The following is a 19,559-nucleotide window of genomic DNA, read 5'->3' as shown; positions in this document are numbered from 1 at the left end:
GACATGATAGCAGTATTCCATATCTCAGGGGTTGCCATAAAGAAGAGGGAATCAAGCTATTTTCCAAAGCACCTGAGGGCAGGACAAGAAGCAACGGGTGGAAACTAATCAAGGAGAGAAGCAACCTAGAACTAAGGAGAAACTTCCTGACAGTGAGAACAATTAACCAGTGGAACAACCTGCCTCCAGAAGCGGTGAATGCTCCAACACTGGAAGTTTTTAAGAAGAGACTGGACAGCCATTTGGTCTGAAATGGTATGGGGTTTCCTGCCTGAGCAGGGGGTTTGGCTAATACCTCAGCAAAGGTCCCTTCCAACTTTACTACTACTACTATTACTACTACTACTACTACTACTACTACTACTACTACTACTACTATTATTATTATTAAGTAACATATAAATATTAATCACTGTCCATTTTGAATACATAATGGAAGGAGGAAGCTTTAGAGTTCACAAGGTTAATACTGTATGGTAATTAATAATGTAAAGAAAGTTTCTGCACTTTATGGAACTCTTGTCATCCCAGATTTCTCAAGTTCTAATTAAATAAAAACATTTTTTCTGTAGGCTATATCTTGGAAAGAGGTCATTATATTTTTAAGATTTCCCAAATGACAAATTTCCATAGTGACAAGTTTCACATATAATAATCTCTAATAGTGTTTCTTTGGCCATGGTATCATGTTTTAGGGAGTCCAGTGATGGGCCTTTAGAAATCATAACTGATACTCAAATATATATTGAAATGCCTCTTTCAGTTACACATATCTTTTCTTACGTTGATGTCAAAATTAACCTTTGTGTTTTGTTTGTTGAGCTCATCATACTAGTTTCTGAAAAAGTACTTCATAAATTTGGCTAAATTTCAAGTCAATGAAGATTCCATATTTTCCCTTTTTTTCAACAGAAGGAGAAGATGAATTTGACCAACTGCACAAGAACAACTGAATTCATTCTTGCTGGGTTGCCACATGTTTGGGGAATGGAAAGGGTGATGTATGCAAGCGTTTTTCTGCTCTACATCCTGTGTCTGATGGGCAATGGGCTCATCATTATGATGGTAGTCATGGATTACCATCTGCAGAAACCCATGTATTTCTTCCTTAGCAACCTTTCTTTCAAAGACATCGGACACACAACCACCTTTATACCTAAACTGTTGCTCAATTATCTCTCCGCTAATAATTCCATTTGTTTGTATTGCTCTGTGATACAATTATGCTTCTATTTTCTTTTTGGAGTCACTGAATTTTTTATTATCAGTTTGATATCCTTGGACAGATACATAGCCATTTGCCATCCTTTGAGACACTCCACCATCATGACTTCGGGGATCTGCCTTAAGCTGGCAATTGGAGCCTGGTGTGGAGGTTTTTTCTCCATAATTTGTCAGGTGGTAATGATTGCAAACTTGCCCTATTGTACTTCCAACATTATCAATCATTTCTATTGTGATGTTGGACCCATGTTGAAGATTGCGGGAGGAGATACGCATCTCATTGAAGCCCTTGGCTTCCTTGCTGTGGTTGTGGTTGTGTCTTCATTTCTTACCTCTTCATCATCTGCACCATTCTTCAAATGCCTTCAACCTCCAGACAGCAGAGGGCCTTTTCTACATGTGCTTCACATCTGGTTGTGGTCAGTCTTTTGTATGGGTCAGTCTTTTTTGTCTACTTAAGACCGACTATCAAGAACTCTTCTTTTAGTATGACAAAGTCTGTCTCCATACTGTATACTTTCATCACCCCTGTGCTCAATCCTTTCATCTACACCATTAGGAACAATGAAGTGAAAGATTCTGTATACAAAATGATAAGAAGAAAGGTTCCAGGTCTCCAAAATCTCTAATTATCTCCAACCCTAACCCTTGGTTAAATGAAATGGAAGGTGATTCCACTTTCCAACAGATTTCTTGTATATGAAATGTAAACCTGTAAACTGTCTTTTGACATTTTCTCTCTATATGTGTTCCTGCAGTTTGGGAAGTGCCAGGAATATCAATCAAGGGTGTTATATTTCACATTGCCTAGTATAGCAAAGAGGTAAGAGTGAATAACATTCAAGAGGGAGTTAACATTGTTTGTTTGTTTGTTTGTTTTATGAAAACTTTGTTCAAAAGCCTGTGTAAAATAAAATGAGGTATTCATGATCAGTTAGATTTCAGAGCAGGACATAAGATTGAGACTGTATCAACCATGCTTGTCAGTGTTAAAATTGGGAAAGCATAGTGCAAGTGTCCTAGTTCTCCTTCATCTCTAGCCTCATTCAGTGCTATCAATCATGGTAACCATCTGGACTACAGAAAGGATTGGTATGGATTGGTCATGACATTTCATGTCATTTCTCTCCTTTTTCTATGGTTAGTTTCATATGCTGTTTAAAATTTACATGAGGAAATTGGGTGTGGTCATCTTTCAGTTTGGAACAAGTAATATCCAACTACATATTTCAACCCTGGACCAACCAAATGATTTTGTCAAGGTCATGTCTCAATTGATGTCTGAATGGGGAAGAATAAGCTGAGTTCAGTCATAGAAAGACCCATTGCCAGAGATAATTGGACTTTATTGTCCCAGATATTTTGTCATCCCAAATGGGATTGCATTTCCATGTCTGGGCCTGGTGAGCTAGTTGTATTTGCTATTTTGTTTTGAAATGTTTTGAATATTGTGTGCCACCAAGATTTATTAAGGAGTTGGGAAACTTTAGAAACCAAATAAATAAATATATAAGTAAATAAATATTGACTCACTTTTATAATATGCTTTGCTCATTTGGACAATTATGCTCTTTTTATAAATCATTTGTCTAAAGTAATGTATTTTTAAACAGAAATGGAACCCAGAAATTTGTGGGATATTGTTAGCTTATAGTGAAGGGGAGTTTTTTCCCCAGTTAGACTTCTCTTATTTCCTCTGTTGATGCCTATTTGATATCTTGTTTTCTGGATTGGAGAACAGTTTTTCAAAAATTAATTAAAGCTTTCCCAGAATGTAGGCTATGGTCCATTTGTTTAAGGAAGTTCTCTATAAGAATGCATATTTATGTACATTATACTCAGAAAATAGATATATACTTTTATAAAATATCTGTTGAGCATCTCTTGCTTTTAATATGAGCAATGAAGGGTGAATAGCTAATTTTGTTTAACGTATTGGTTCGAGGGTACAACATTATGTAAGTAAACATTCAGATGGAGTCTAAATTTATTTCTGAGGGTCCATGGTGTTCTCTGTACTTGGTTGTTTGCTTATAGATGTTTCATTATCCAAATTAAGTAACATCATCGGTGCTAGTATTTGTTTCTTCCCATTCTTGAGGGCATCACAAATGAAGATTGGGGTTGGGCAATTCCATACCAGTTGCATTATTAAGATCATAAAGAATTGACTTTGTATTGTGATGTGTTTCAATAAAGTATGTTTTTAAGCCTTTTCCTTGGGTTGCTCTACACATCATAGTGTGATATTGTGGTTAAGGAGTTGGTCAGGGAATGGAGAGGCTCAGATTCAAGTCCCAATTTGTCCTGAGAGTTCATGAGTGATTTTGAGTCAATCACTTCCCATACAGAGAATACATTTTGTGTGGAAATGTTGAAAGTAGTAACTTGGCATTGTTGGAGCAAATTTTACACAACAAATTTTGAAAGTCTCATGCACTGGTAAATTCAGGTTGCAGGTATAAGGAATTTTAAAAATAACTTCAACAATACTTCAGTTAAAAAAAAACAGTAACCATACATGCATGAAGAGGATTATACTGAAAAATTACAAGCTAGGAAAATATTACTCAAAATCAGTTTATACAAAAGTCTGTATATTCAGAAAATGTCTGCAGATAAGAGGCAGTTTTGCATGAAGCACTCACTCACTATAATAAGTTTAACAAAAAGAAAACTAACACAAAACTTCAGCAAGAATTCCCATATCTCATCTTCTTTGGTTATTACTTTCCCATGATATAAAATGAAGACATTGATATGGACAATTGCCCTCAAACTGACCCAGTATAATATGTGCAAGTATACCAATCTGACAGGAAGAAAATCACTCTTAACATTCTTGTCCTTCTATTCCCTAAGTAGTGTCATTTACACATAGGAGTGCATCTATGAATAACAGAAAATTGTCAAATCAAAATCAAATTAGGAATCTTGACCTCTAAAATCCTTGTATACTGAAACATTTTCAAGTCTGTGTATGCTAACATCTTATTGACCAACTGAAGTGACTTATTCTGTCCATTCTAGATCTGACATTTTGTGATCTCCGCTCTTAAACAATATTCTACTGCAGTGGTTATCAACCTTTTTAATGCCGCGACCCCCAACCAGTTGTAAGTCGAGGACTACTCAACTGGTGCAGCACCGTTTGCAGAATGGGACTTTTGGTGGGCTCAGCAGGGCAGAGACAGCCTGGACAATTCCTAGTGGCTTTTGAAAGCCAATAGAATTAGACTCTATTCAAGAGAGTCTATTCTATTGGCTTTCAAAAGCCAATAGAATAAAAGGGAGTAGCACAGCTAAGGAAAAGGGGAAAAAATGGCGGACTGCGTTGTTTGGCGACCCCCGTGAAATGGTCGTTCGACCCCAAATAGGGTCCCAACCCACAGGTTGAGAACCACTGTTCTACTGCCACACAGAATGATATCATAAAATTCCAAAGTTGGAAGGGGACATTTGGGTCATTGTATTCCACCCTCCCTCCCGACTTTGGTAGAAGAATCCAAACTTCAATATCCCAAAGAGATATTCAAATTCTATCATTCTGGGTTAAATATAACCATGCATGAAGAGACCTCAGCCTTCAGTGCAGATGAATTAAGGAGAGATGTGAGTGGAATACAACACTGAATACTTCACAATCACACACATTATAGGACAAAATTATCTACTACACATTATAGGATGATAACATCCCAATGCAAAGGCCATGATTTTACCACCCTCATAATTCCAACCAGATATGCTTAAGCATACCAGTCTTCAGAATATTCTAGGTACATTGCAAAGATACTCATGGGAAATTAAAGGCTAATATGCATAGACACTGTGTTCCATGCTTCTGTAGAGCAGAAGTAAATAGACTTTATATGATGCAATCAGTTAGATAATCTTTAAATGTTAATGAAAATATTTCTCAAAAGGTCTACCATTTTCCCCTGAACATCATTTTCTATGGTTCTTGAAAACATTGCCTTCATAAACGGATAGAAAGATGGAGTGATAGGTACTGTATTTTAAGAAGACAAGGCATGTAATGAAATAAGAACTGGTAGGTAAGAAAGGTAAGTGTGAAGAGATCTTTAGGTTCATGATCTTTAAAATGGTGACATGGAACAGAATGTCACTGAAAAAGTAACTGTGCATAGACATACATCCAGAGAAGCATCTTGGCTTTTATATTTCTAGAGCCCTTTATTTACTTTCATATTTCTATCACATCCCATGTTTTGTTTTTCAATATTTTACTCGTCTTTTCTTTAGATAATTAACAATGTAAAGAAGGTTCCTTCACAGGTGTATGGAACTCTGTGACCCAAGAATTCCCAAGTTCTAATTTGTACCCAAATATTTCAACTGTAGGCTATATCATTATATTTTTAAGATTACCCAAATGACAAATTTTCAATAGTGATACATTTCACAGATGACATTATTTTCAAATAGTATTCCTTTGGTTGTGGGATTTCAGTTATTGGCCTTTAGTCATCATAACCAATAACTAAATATGTTTATTTAATTGCAGCTACTATATAATAGCTATACATAACCTTTGTTTCTTTGATGTGAAAATTAACTCTTATGGTCTCCCTGTCAAGCTCATAATACTAGTTTTTGAAAAAGGACTTTACAAATTTGTCTAAAGCTTGAGTCAATGAAGATTCCATATTTTCTCTTTTTGTAACAAAAGGGGAAGATGAATTTGACCAATTGCACAAGAACAACTGAATTTATTCTTGTTGGATTGCCACGTGTTTGGGGAATGGAAAGGGTGATGTATGCAAGTGTCTTTCTGCTCTACATCCTATGTCTATTGGGCAATGGGCTCATCATTATGATGGTAATTCTCGACCACCATCTGCAGAAACCCATGTATTTCTTCCTTAGCAATCTTTCTTTCAAAGACATTGGACACACTACCACCTTTATGCCTAAACTGTTGTTCAATTATCTCTCCGCTAATAACTCCATCTGTTTTTATTGCTGTTTAATACAATTATGCTTCTATTTCCTTTTTGGAGTCACTGAATTTTTCATTATCACATTGATATCCTTGGATAGATATTTAGCCATTTGCCATCCATTGAGACACTCCACTATCATGACTTCGGGGATCTGCCTTAAACTGTCAATATCAGCCTGGTTTGGTGGATTTTTCTCCATAATTTGTCAGGTAGTGATGATTGCAAACTTGCCCTATTGCTCTTCCAACATTATCAATCATTTCTTTTGTGACGTTGGACCCATGTTGAAGATTGCAGGAGGAGATTCACATTTTATTGAAGTCCTTGGCTTCCTTCTTGTTGTGGTCTTGATTATGTCCTCCCTGCTTTTTACCCTCATTTCTTACTTCTTTATCCTTTGCACTATTCTTCAAATGCCTTCAACCTCAAGGCAGCAGAAGGCCTTTTCGACATGTGCTTCACATCTGGTTGTGGTCAGCATTCTGTATGGATCAGTCTTTTTTGTCTACTTAAGACCTACTGTCAAAAACGCTTCCTTCAGTAAGATGAAGTCTGTCTCCATATTGTATACTATGATCACCCCTGTGCTCAATCCTTTCATCTACACTATTAGGAACAATGAAGTGCAGGATTCTGTACGCAGAATGCTAGGAAGAAAAATTCCAGGTTTCTGAAGTCTTCAAGTATCTCCAAGCCAACCCTATGTTAAAAGAAATGGAAATTCATTCCATTTGCAAACAGAAAATGAAATGTAAGGTAATTTGTCTCTTGAAGGACTCCTTTATATGTGTGTTTCTCCTGGATGGGGTGTGCGAGAAATAGAAATAGTAATAGCACTTAGAGTCATATACTGCTTCACAGTGCTTTACAAACCTCTCTAAGCAGTTTACAGAGTCAGCATATTGCTCCTAACAATCTGGGTCCTCATTTTACTGATCTCAGAAGGATGGAAGTCTGAGTCAACCTTGAGCCGATGAGAATCGAACTGCCAAACTGCTGGCAGCTGGCAATCAGCAGAAGTAACCTGCAGTACTGCATTCGAACCACTGCATCACCATCAGTCAAGATTGTTGAGATATGTCAGACTTGCCTGAATTAACAAAAAGGGAAGCAGTGAATAACATTCAGATGGAAGGCAATCTGTTCTTTTCTGTTTAATAGATGCTTTGTTTAGAAGCATCTGAAAGTATTGTATAAAATACAATAAGGTATCCATGATCAATTGAGTTTCAAATGAAGAAATAAAGGTGAGACTCTTTTAAGTGTCCAAGCTGGGATGCAATGGTTCGATAATCCTGATGTTCATATAATAGATATACACCTTTGTAAAACACTTGTTGAAATTTTCTTGTTTTTGATAGGGGCAAATAGGTAAATATTGCTTGAAAAAGAAGCGTGGTGGTTCAGTGTCTTAATGGTCTCTGCTTCGGTGGTTTGAGCCCTAGCACTGCATGGTGGGGTGAACTCCTATCATTTGCCTCAGCTTCTGTCACTTAGCAATTTGAAAGCATGTTCTACGAGAGTAGATAAATGGGTACTACTTCAGTGGGGAGATGAGCTGCTGCTTCATGCAGGCAGTTGGAATTCTGCTAGCTCTGAACCTTCCTGGTTGTGAGGCCTATTTGTGAGGCAGCTCTGGTGCAGAGAGAGGGTCTTGGGTGATGCTGCAGGAAAAGGGGCTCCTCTTTCTTTCTGGTGCAATATTAGCTCACTTTCCTTGGAAAGTGTGCTAGCATGTACAACAACAGCGCTAGTAAACTGGCAGCCAAACAACTACTTTGCAATAGCATTGTAGTCTCCTGGCTAATGTAATAGCGGCATACTCTAATAATAATAATGTACATAAACACTCAGATGGAGCCAAATTGGTTTCTTCTCCATCTCTAGGTAATCAAGGATAAGATTTGGTGGGAGGTATTCCATCCCAGTTGGATCATTAAGGTTATCACAATGAATTGAGTTTATATTGTAATGTGTTTCAAATAAAGTTTGTTTTCTAGCTCTTTTCTTTGAATTGCAATACTTGGAAATTCTATACCCTAAAACAATGTGGTACATTGGTTGACATATTGGGCTAAAAAAGGAGAGGCATGAGTAAAAGTCTCTCTTAGTCCTGAAAGCTCACAGGTGACCTTGGGTCAGTCCCATCCCATACTTCTTCTGGGGAAATATTGGAGGGATATCTATCTGACAAGAAGAAAATTACTCTCAACATATTAGTCCTTGATCCCTGAGTAGTATCATTTACACATAGGCGAGCATGTCTACAGAACTTTCCAAATGTTATAAATGCATGAACTTCTTTCTATGAAGAGAACAATTGGGACCCAGAAGATAGTAGGAGTGAGGAAGAAAAAAAAAAGTCTTGCAGCAGAGTCAAAGTGTGAATCTTGAATCCTAAAAATGATCCTTGGATGGTGTAACATTTTCATTTCTAAGTATGCTTACATTTTATTGACAATCTGAACCGGCTTACTTGGCCTATCCTAGAACTGACATTTTATGACCTCTATTCTTAGGCCCTATTCTACTGCCACATGGAATTATATCATCATAAAATCCCAGAATTGGAAGGAGACAATTGGGTCATTCCATTCCACCTCCTATCCCATTTTGGTACAAAAAATGCAAACTTAAGTATCTCAAGAGATATTTCTATTCTCTAGTCTCCAGGTAAATATGACCACTCGTGAACAGACCTCAATCTGCAATTTATTTATTTATTTATTTATGAGACTTATATACCGCTTTAAGTGCAAGCACTCTCTAAGCAGTGTACACTAGTAAGCAATGTATATATATATATATATATATTTACATTGCCCCCAACAATCTGGGTCCTCATTTTACCTACCCCGGAAGGATGGAAGGCTGAGTCAACCTTGAGCCGGTGAGATTTGAACCACTGACCTGCTGAACACAGTCAGCTAAAGTGGCCTGCAGTACTGCACTCTAACTGCTGCGCCACCTCAGCTGATAAATTAGGGGAGATGAGGGTGGGACACAACATAGAATGTGTAATGGCATCATACATCATATGACACAATTATGCAACACACATCACTGTACAATAACATCCTAATACACATGGTATGATTTTGGTGTCCTCATAATTTTGAGCAACTGTGCTACCTTGGGAATTCCTTCCCTTTTATTGAGACTTTGAAGGGTCTTTCAAAACTTAACAACATTCAGGAGACTCTATTTTTGGGAATAAGACTTGAAAGTTGGTCCAAATGAGTCATGCTGATAACAAATAATGTATTCTGGGCATACTCTATGGATATTTATGTGAATTGAGAGACAAATATCTCTAGAAATGGTACCTCAAACTTCTGTAGAAACTGGAGCACTACATCACTAAAGGTTTTACACTTTTAAGCTTTTACACTTCTGCAGTTGAAGAGAAATAGGAACTAGGCCAACCATAAAAGAGTTTCATAGTTTATCCTTGTTGATTTGCCTCCAGAGGACCTCCAGAGGACTCCTATCTTGGGATGCACTTTAAGTTTTATCCAAAAGTTATCAGCCTCAAGTATATTCTAGCTATAGTGTTCAAATGCTCATGGGAAATTAAAGGCAACTATCCTTGGAGACTGTATTCCAAGCTACTGTAAAGAAGAAGAAAATAAACTTTTTATGATGCGATCTTCTAGATGTTCTTTAAATGTTAAGGAAAATATTTTTCACGAAGTCTATCATTTCTCCTGGTCCCAAGATAGGATGAATTATTTTCTATGTTTCTTCAAAATACTGTCTTGATGAATGGATACTGAGGTGGAGTGAAATGTATTTGATGAAAAGAAGGTGGTAATGAAGGAAGAACAAGTCAAGGTAAGGATGAAGAACTCTTTAGGTCCATCTTTTTTAGAATGAACATTTGGAACAGAATTCCCAAGATAGCATAGTTGCTCATAATTATGAGGACACCAAAATCATGCCATGTGCATTAGGAACTGCAAAAATAACCATGATTTCCTAGCATATATTCAAATCGACCTCCACACAGAGAGAGCATCATCATAGCTATTGTATTTTTGAGCCCTTTATAAATTTCATATTTCTATCACAACCTATGTTTTATTTTTCAGTATTTTACTAGTCTTTCCTTAGATAACTATTAATGTAAAGACAGTTCCTGCACAAAAGTATGGGACTTTGTGATTCCATAAGAGCAATGTTTCCTATTTCTAATTTGTAGGGTCCTTGGTTCTCTCAGAGCTTGGTAATGTTCTTCCGGATGTTTATTTACCAAACTAACATCATAAGTGCACTGATGATGTTATCTAGTTTAGTAACGAAACATCTGAAAGAAAAGCTCCCCGCTCAGAAAATAGCAAGGACCCCACAGTTCAGTCCTGAGCTACATATATTTTCTTCTATCAAGTTCTACTTTTTATCAAATTATTTCACATGTACTCTCTATCTTCCAAAAATGTCATTATTTTTTTTTAAGAATTTAAAAAATTCACACATGAAACTAATGGCTAATAGTGGTTACTAATGGCTGCTAATAGTGTTTTTTTTTTTCATTGTGCATTCATGAGATTCCAGTGATGGGCCTTGAGATATCATAACTGATATTCAAATATGTACATGCAAGTGTCTTATTCAGCGAGCATAATTCCACATAACCTTTGTTATCTTGATATAAATATCAAGTCTTGTATACTAGCTTTTATATCACAATATCAGTTTCTGGAAAAGATCTTGAGAAATGTAGCTGAATCATGATTCAGTGAAGATTCCATGTTTTCTCTTTTTTGTAGCAGGAGAAGAACATGAATTTGACCAACTGCACAAGAATAACTGAATTTATTCTTGTTGGATTGCCACATATTTGGGGAATGGAAAATGTGATGTATGCCAGCATCTTTCTGCTCTACGTCCTGAGTTTGATGGGCAATGGGCTCATCATTACGATAGTAATCAAGGATCATCATCTTCAGAAACCCATGTATTTCTTCCTTAGCAACCTTTCTTTCAAAGACATTGGACACACCACCACGTTTATACCCAAGATATTGCTCAATTATCTCTCTGCTAATAATTCCATCTGTTTCTTTTGCTGCATAATACAGATGTATTTCTATTTTCTTTTTGGGGTCACTGAATTTTTTATCATCACTTTGATATCCTTGGATAGATACTTAGCCATTTGCTATCCTTTCAGATATACCATTATCATGACATCAGGGGTTTGCCTTAAACTGGCAATAGGAGCCTGGTGTGGAGGTTTTTTCTCCATTTTTTATCAGCAACTAATCACAGTAAACCTACCCTTTTGTACTTCCAACATTATCAATCATTTCTATTGTGATGTTGGACCTGTGTTGAGGATTGCAGGGGGAGATACGCATCTCATTGAAGCCCTTGGCTTCCTTGTTGCTGTGGTTGTGGTTGTGTCTTCCCTGATTTTCACCCTCATTTCTTACCTCTTCATCATCTGGACCATTCTTCGAATGCCTTCAGCCTCCAGACAGCAAAGGGCCTTTTCAACATGTGCTTCACATCTGGTGGTGGTCAGCCTGTTGTACGGGTCAGTCTTTTTTGTCTACTTGAGACCGACTATCAAGAACTCTTCCTTTAGCATGACAAAATATGTCTCCATACTGTATACTTTCATCACCCCTGTGCTCAATCCTTTCATCTACACCATTAGGAACAATGATGTGAAAGATTCTGTACGCAGAATAATTGGAAGAAAGATTACTGGTCTCAGACATGTCTAAGTATCTCCAACCCTAACCAGTGATGGTATTCAGCCTGTTTGCACCAGTTTGGCAGAAGTGGTAGCTCTTTGTTTTGTTGCCCAGGCCCAGAATGGACTTCCAGAAGTGGCATCCAGACAGAGAACCAGTTGTTTACGTATTTGAATCCCACCATTGACCCTAACCATATATTAAAGTAAATGGGAAGTGATTCTATTTTCCAAGATATTTCTTGTACATCAAATGTCAGCCTAATCTGTCTTTTAAGGACTGCTCTACTGTATATGTGTGTTCCTTCAAGTTGGGGAGTGTTCAAAGACATCATCAAAGATTCATAGGATATTTCACATTGCATACCATAACAAAGAGGTAAAACTGAGTGACATTCAAGTGGAAGGCAACATGTTTTTTTCCCCCTCTTTGTTGAGAAGCATCTCGGTGTACTGTATAAAATAAAATTAGGTACCTGTCAAGCCTCAAAGAATGCTTATGCTGTTTCAGCCATTATTGCTTCTTAGTTTGCCTATGAACTTGGGTGAGGGGAGAAAGCAATGCAGACTTCGGATATTGAGAGGCAGTCCATGAGAACCAAGGACATTCAAGATTGTTTATTGAGAATGAAAGACATTCTCTCATAATAGTTATCTGAATTATAATTGGATAATGTGACCTGCACAAATAGGGGCAGATAGACTTTTATACTTTTCTGTATTGGAGTACAGCTTTTCAAATAATGAAGTAAAACTTTTCCTGTGCATTTGTTTGATATATTATTTGTTTAATTATGTTGTCAAAAATAATATATATTAGATATATTTTATTTTTAATTCATTTTTTATTTATATAATAGATATATACTTTTATAAAACACTTGTTGAAAATTCCTTGCTTTTAATATGGGCAATGAGGGATGGATAGGAAACTTGTTAAACCTCTTGATTGAAAGATACAACATTATGTATGTAATCACTCAAATGGAGGCCAAATTTGTTTCTTCTCTATCTCTAGGCAATCCAGGATAAAGAGTCAGGGAGGGTAGGTGATTCCATACCAGTTGGATCATTACAGCTACTATAATGAGTTGACTTTGAATCAAGATCTATTTCCAATAAAGTTTGTTTTCTAAGCATTTTTCTTCAGTTGAAATACTTGGAAGATCTGCACCCTAAAGCAGTGTGGTACATTGGTTGCCATATTGGACCAGGAAAGAAGACACATGGGTCCAAGTTGGTCTTAGTCCTGGAAACTCACAGGTGACCATGGGTCAGTCATATCCTATACAGAGAGCACTTCTTGTGAAATATTGGAGGCATATCACTTTGAAGAAATAATAGATGATAAGGGGTCTGAAAGCTAAATTATATGATGAATGGTTAAGGGAACTAGGTACATCTAACCTAATGAAGACAAGTTTTAGGGTAACATGATAGCTCTTTTCCAGTACTTGAATGACTCTCACAGAGAAGAGGGGGTTGACTTATTCTCCAAAGCACTTGAACATAGGACAAGAAGCAATAGGTGGAAGGTAATCAAAGAGAAGCCCAACCTGGAACTAAGGAGAAATTTCTGGACAATGTGAAAGATTAATCAATGGAACATCTTCCCTTCCAGAGTTTGGGGTGTTCCACCACTGGAGTCCCAAAGGTGCTTTTTCAAGAGGCAACTGGACTTTCTTGTTTTTCTTTGAAGATGTTTCACTTCTCATCCAAGAAGTTCTTCAGCTCTGACTGGATAGTGGGGAATGGAAGGCACAACTAACACAATACAACAACACAAATGACAAAAAGGCAAGTTTTCTGCCCTACAGCTTAGACAGACTTCCATTCCTCACTATCCAGACAGAGATGAAGAAGCTTCTTGGATGAGAAGCGAAACATCTTCAAAGAAAAACAAGAAAGTCCAGTTGCCTCCTGAAAAAGCACCCTTGAGACAACCATGACCTGGATGACTGAGAATCTCCATAGACATCCATCACTGGAGGTTTTCAAGAAAACATTGGACAACAATTTGTCCAGATGGTATAAGGTCTCCTGCCTTGGGGAGGGAGTTGGACTAGAAGATCGTTTCAACCATATGATTCTATTTGTCTATGAGGTGATGGGAATGAGGGGTACAATACTGAATTCATCATTATCTCATACATCATATGACACATCATATGTAGTGCACATCATTGGATGATGACATCATAAGGCACAGGGCATGATTTGGGGGTCTCCATTATTATGACCAACTTTACTGCCTAGGGAATTCTGGGAGTTGAGGTCCACATATCTTAACATTGCCATGTTTGGAAAACACTAATTTGTAAAGCTTCTGATTACCTAACTGTTCTTGCCACTGCCCCACCAAAAGTGAAGGGGATATCAAATCTGCAGATCTAGAACACTATGCTGAAAATCTTAACTTTGAATTCCATGGAAAAATGAATGGGGGAAAGGGAAAATGGGAAGAAAATCATTATTGGATATTATCTCCAATCTGTTCCTTCACTGTTGCATAGTGTCTTCAAAGAGTCTTGGAAGACTTAATAATATATACAAGACTCTAAATCTGGGAATGGTCCTTAGAATTTGGTCCAGATAAAACCAGATGTGATTCATGTTGATTCCAATTTATCTGTTCTGGGCATAGTCTATGTATATATAAGATTACTGGCAGTGGTGGGATTCAAATACCTGAATAACCGGTTCTCTGTTTGGATGCCACTTCCGGAAGTCTGTTCTGAGGCAGGGAGGACTCCCATGAGCAGAATGGCCCACCGGAAGTGCATGGATGCCTTTCAGGTGGGCTGTTCTGCTCCTGGGAGTCCTCCCCGGCTCAGAAAGGACTTCCAGAAGTGCTGTCCATGCACTTCTGGTGGGCCATTCTGGGCCTGGGAGGCCTCCCCTAGCTCAGAACAGACTTTCAGAAGTGGTGTTCACACACGTCCGGTGGCCCATTCTGGGCCTGGGAGGCCTCCCCAGCTCAGAATGGGCTTCCGGAAGTGGCATCCATGCACTTCCTGTGGTCTGTTCTGAGCTTTGCAAAAAAAGAGCTAGGGCGGTGATGGTAAACCTTTTAGAGACCGAGTGCCCAAAAACTGCCCCACCTGCCCCAGCCTGCTCTGCCCCTGCCCTGCCCACTCTGCCCCCGATCAGCCCATCCCCACCCACCACCTCCACGACAAGCCGCAAATCACCCAGGTGGCCCAACAGTGCCATGGCAGCCATGCCCTCTGCCCACACCCCAAATCAACTGCATGTGACAGGGCAGGGGCAGAGTGTCCTTGCTGCCATGTCCTTGGCTGCACTACTCCGCACGGGTCGTGCTTGGGGGTGACTCTCCTCTGGGGGGTTGCTGGTGAGGAGGGGGCCATGGTGGGAGTTGGGGCTGGAGTGATGGCGCGCATGCCCACAGAGAGCATGAGAGAGAACGCTGCCTCTGGCACGCGTGCCATAGGTTTGCCACCACTGGGCTAGGGCATCAGCCAGTTCACCAAAGTCAACAAAAAAATAGCTACCGGTTCTACAGAACTGATCGGGAGCAGCTGAATCCCACCACTGGTTTTGGGAACTAACAGATATTTCTAGAAATGATATCTCAACCTTCTGTAGAAAATGAAGCATTGCATCAGTGAAGGTTTTACTTTTTTTGCTTTCTGCAGTTGAAGAAAAATAGGAATTATGCTAACTACAAAAGAGATTAGGAGTTTGTGTTTGTTAGTGTGCCTCCTGTCTTGGGATGGCATTTGAAGATTCATCCAAAGCATATCATCCTTGAGTATATTCTAGTTATAGAGCATGGATGCTCATGGGAAATTAGATATCCTTAGAGATTATATTCCAAGCTTCTGTAGATAATCAGTAATTAAACTTTATGTGATGCAATCTGCTAGATGCTGTTGAAATATAAGGAAAATATTTCTCAAGAAGTTGTGCCATTCCACTGATGGTCATTTTGAAATCATAGCTGGTATTCAAATGTGAGTTTGATCCTAGGTAGTGGCTGATATTTGTCTGATGGAACCTTGGTGCTCTCTGAGCTTGCTTATTTTCTTGCAGATGTTTCATTACCCTAACGAGGTAACACCATCAGTGCTAGTAAGGAAAGCTGTTTTCTGTCAGTGTATATTCTGGTATCTTGCCTGTCTATGTGGGTGGGGGCGTTTAGTTGGGTTGTTTACTAATGGCTCTTTGGCACTTTTTAATTGGATTTTTGTTTACTTGATTTTTGGTCTGAAGGTGACCTTGGAGTTAATCTATGCTGATCTGAGGGCTGATTACAGATGGAGAGGTGCTGGAGTCTTTTTTCTCATTGGGGCTGGTTGATTGTCTCTTTTGCATAGTCTATAGATGGTGTTAGCATCTATGTGTCTACTGATGGCTGATTTGTCAGAGTGTCTGGCTTCTAGAAATTCCCTGGCATTTTTGGATTTGGCCTGGTCTAGGATTGTCACATTTTCCCAATTGAATCCATGGTTAAATCTGCCTATATGTTGTGAAATTAAAGAATTTTTATCACACCTTTTGACTGCCAGTTGGTGTTCATGGATGTGTTCTGCCAGTCTTCTGCCTGTTTGTCCTACATAGTGGTTGTTGCAGTTCTTACATTGTATGTTGTGGATTACTCCTGTTGCTGGGTCTTTTGGTTTACTTAGGATGTTTTGAAGGGCTTTAGTTGACTTATGTGCTGTGCTGATTTCATGTGGTTGTAGTCATCGATTTGCAGTTTCTGGGATATTCTTGATGTATGGCAGTGTAATTCTTTTCAGGGTTTGTGTTGGTTATGCTCTGTTGGGTTGAATGGTTCAGTTAATTTTTGATGAAGTTGCATGGGTATCCATTTTGTTGGAATGTGTTGTATAGATGCTCTATTTCCTTTTTCTACTGTTCTGGGTTGCTGCAATGTGTTTCTGTTTTTGTTTTTATTTTTCCTTTTCTCTCTGTCTCTCTGGGCATTGTCTGCTATGAATTTCACAGAGGCATCAGGAAAGGCCTCTGTCTAGTAAATATTCAAGCTCTGTTCAGTCACCCCAACTCTACCCAGATGCAAAGGATTACAGGGTTGTTAAAAGAACAAAAATCCAAATGTGTATATTGAATGTCTTATTCAGCTACTATATCTACAGATAACTTTTGTTAGTTTGATTTTAAAATCAAGTCTTGTATTCTGTCTCTTGCAATAGTTGTTTCTGAAAAAGGTCTTCAGAAATCTTGACCGCACGAAGATTCCACACTTTTTGCAATAAAAGGATGAAGATGAATTTGACCAATTGCACAAGAGCCACTGAATTTATTCTTGTTGGATTGCCAAGAGTTTTGGAACTGGAAAGTGTGATGTATGCCAGCATCTTTCTGCTCTACATCCTGAGTCTGATGGGCAATGGGCTCATCATTATGATAGTAATCACAGATCACCATCTCCAGAAACCCATGTATTTCTTCCTTAGCAACCTTTCTATCAAAGACATTGGATACACCACAGTCTTTATTCCCAAACTGTTGCTTAATTATCTCTCAGCTAATAATTCCATCTGTTTTTATTGCTGTGTAATACAACTGTGCTTCTATTTCCTTTTTGGAGTCACTTGATTTTTTATCATCACTTTGATATCCTTGGATCGATATGTAGCCATTTGCTATCCTTTGAGATACACCATCATCATGACCTCTAGAGTTTGCCTTAAACTGTCAATATCAGCCTGGTGTGGAGGATTTTTCTCCATAATTTGCCAGGTAGTGATGATTGCAAACTTGCCCTACTGCACTTCCAACATTATCAATCACTTTTATTGTGATGTTGGACCCATGCTGAAGATTGCTGGAGGAGACACACGTCTCATTGAAGCCCTTGGCTTCCTTGTTGCTGTGGCTGTGATTGCATCCTCCCTGGTTTTTACCCTCATTTCTTATCTCTTCATCCTGTACACTGTTCTTCGACTGCCTTCAACCTCCAGGTAGCAGAGGGCCTTTTCAACATGTGCTTCACATTTGCTTGTGGTCAGTCTTTTGTATGGGTCAGTCTTTTTTGTCTACTTAAGACCGACTGTCAAAAATTCTTCCTTTGGTATGATGAAGTCTGTCGCCCTACTGTACACTTTCATCACCCCTATGCTCAATCCTTTCATCTACACCATTAGGAACAATGAAGTGAAAGATTCTGTATCAAAAATGGTAGAAAAAATGGTTGCAGGTCTCCGAAACCTCTAATTATTGCCAACCCTAACCCTCATTTAAAGGAAGTGGGAGGGATCCCATTTTTGCAATAGATTTCTTGTATATGAAATGTAAACTTTCTCTGTCTTTTGAAGGACTCTTCTATGTGTGTTTTCCTTCAGGTTGGGGACTGCCAAAGATATCAGTGAAGATTGTTGAGTTATTTCACATTGCCTACCTTAGCAAAGAAGGAAGAGTGATTAATGTTCAAGTGGAAAGCAACATTTTTTTTCCAGTTTGATGAAAACTTTGTTGAGAAGCATCTGCAAATACTCTATAAGATAAAATTAGTTACTCGTGATCAGTTGAGTTTCAGAGCAGGACATAAAACTGAGGCTGTCAGTGTTAAAGTTGGGAAGGCATGGTGCAAGCATACTTGACCTTCTTAGTCAACTTTCAGTATTGTTAATCTTAGTATCCATCTGGACTGTCTAAAGGCATTAGAGCAGTGGTTCTCAACCTTTTTAATGTCGCGACCCCCAACCGGTCGTAAGTCGAGGACTACTCAACCGGTCGTAAGTCAAGGACTACTCAACTGGTGCAGCACCGTTTGCAGACTGGGACTTTTGGCGGGCTCAGCAGGGCAGAGACAGCCTGGACAATTCTTATTGGCTTTTGAAAGCCAATAGAATTAGACTCTATTCAAGAGAGTCTATTCTATTGGTTTTCAAAAGCCAATAGAATAAAAGGGAGTAGCACAGCTAAGGAAAAGGGGAAAAAATGGCGGACTGCATTGTTTGGCGACCCCCGTGAAATGGTTGTTCGACCCCAAAGGGGGTCCCAACCCACAGGTTGAGAACCACTGCATTAGAGTGTATGGCTTGTCCATGCTGTTTCACATATACCTCTCCTTTTTCTATGGATAGTTTCAGTTGGTGCTTAACATCTACAAGAAGCAATTGAGTGGGATCATCTTTCGATATATAATTGTGTGCCTTGGTGTATAGTCTTTTAGTCACAGAAATGTCTTTGGATAATGCTGGCTCCCTTGACTAAGAATCAGAGATGAGCACTGCCCTCTAGAATTGGACATGACTAGACAGGGGAAACATTTTCCTTTATTTCTCAGTTTGCTTGAAAAATGAATTCCAAAACAACTGCTTTTTTAACAATAAAGTGATTGCTGTCCAGCCCCCCGCCCCTAGCTGTATGGCTCAAAAGTTATTTTGAAGCACAACTCTTGAAGTTACTTGCAGACCACTGCTGAATGGGGCATCTTCTGGGATGATTTAGGACTCTCCCTAACCCAGGAAAGTCATATAAACTAAAGGAATGCCAGCTCTTTCTGTTGGTAAGTTGAAAAAGTAACAATCCAGAGAAAACCCCTTCAGGAAAGGGATCCCTCCCTGGGCTTGTCATCACTTGCCCATCTTCACCGAAAGTCTAAATGCGGAGGAACAAACTGAGGTTCAATCTTAGAAACACCCCTTTCCTGGAGATATTTGGACTCTATTGTCCCA

General features: G+C 38.7%; 2 protein-coding genes and 2 pseudogenes across 4 annotated transcripts; all 4 read left to right on the top strand.

Moving 5' to 3' along the window:
* The first annotated feature begins 771 nt into the window (after positions 1 to 771).
* On the top strand, positions 772 to 2,126 carry LOC120302120 (annotated as a pseudogene).
* A 3,019-nt stretch (positions 2,127 to 5,145) lies between these two features.
* Positions 5,146 to 7,104, top strand: LOC120302118 (olfactory receptor 6X1-like). 2 transcript variants are annotated; one of them, XM_039330030.1, is made up of 2 exons: positions 5,146 to 5,278; positions 5,918 to 7,104. In XM_039330030.1, exon 2 carries the CDS (start codon positions 5,924 to 5,926, stop codon positions 6,863 to 6,865), a length of 942 nt encoding a protein of 313 aa, XP_039185964.1. In that variant the 5' UTR covers positions 5,146 to 5,278; positions 5,918 to 5,923; the 3' UTR covers positions 6,866 to 7,104. The 2 variants fall into 2 exon arrangements, with proteins under 2 accessions (XP_039185964.1, XP_039185963.1); XM_039330029.1 differs by having other exon boundaries at positions 5,237 to 5,291.
* A 2,793-nt stretch (positions 7,105 to 9,897) lies between these two features.
* Positions 9,898 to 13,028, top strand: LOC120302113 (olfactory receptor 6X1-like). Of its 2 annotated transcripts, none has more exons than XM_039330021.1 (2): positions 9,898 to 10,025; positions 10,964 to 13,028. In XM_039330021.1, exons 1-2 carry the CDS (start codon positions 10,005 to 10,007, stop codon positions 11,921 to 11,923), a joined length of 981 nt encoding a protein of 326 aa, XP_039185955.1. In that variant the 5' UTR covers positions 9,898 to 10,004; the 3' UTR covers positions 11,924 to 13,028. The 2 variants fall into 2 exon arrangements, with proteins under 2 accessions (XP_039185955.1, XP_039185954.1); XM_039330020.1 differs by having other exon boundaries at positions 10,961 to 13,028.
* A 2,812-nt stretch (positions 13,029 to 15,840) lies between these two features.
* On the top strand, positions 15,841 to 18,377 carry LOC120302114 (annotated as a pseudogene).
* The last annotated feature ends 1,182 nt before the right edge of the window (positions 18,378 to 19,559 follow it).

This window comes from Crotalus tigris, unplaced genomic scaffold (genome assembly GCF_016545835.1).
Source record: "Crotalus tigris isolate CLP2741 ecotype Arizona unplaced genomic scaffold, ASM1654583v1 scf7180000024422.289953, whole genome shotgun sequence".
NCBI classification, from domain to species: Eukaryota; Metazoa; Chordata; class Lepidosauria; order Squamata; family Viperidae; genus Crotalus; species Crotalus tigris.
Note: the sequence above shows the minus strand (reverse complement) of the source record. Positions and strands in the feature narration are given on the sequence as shown.

What these genes read in the sequence shown, in the direction of transcription:
- LOC120302113 (XM_039330020.1), top strand. Translation starts at nt 10,005, where the DNA reads ATGAAGGAAGAACAAGTCAAG. An exon ending in TGAAGGAAGAACAAGTCAAG is followed by an intron (nt 10,026 to 10,960) that starts GTAAGGATGAAG and finishes TCTTTTTTGTAG; the next exon opens with CAGGAGAAGAACATGAATTT.
- LOC120302118 (XM_039330030.1), top strand. Translation starts at nt 5,924, where the DNA reads ATGAATTTGACCAATTGCACAAGAACAACTGAATTTATTCTTGTTGGA.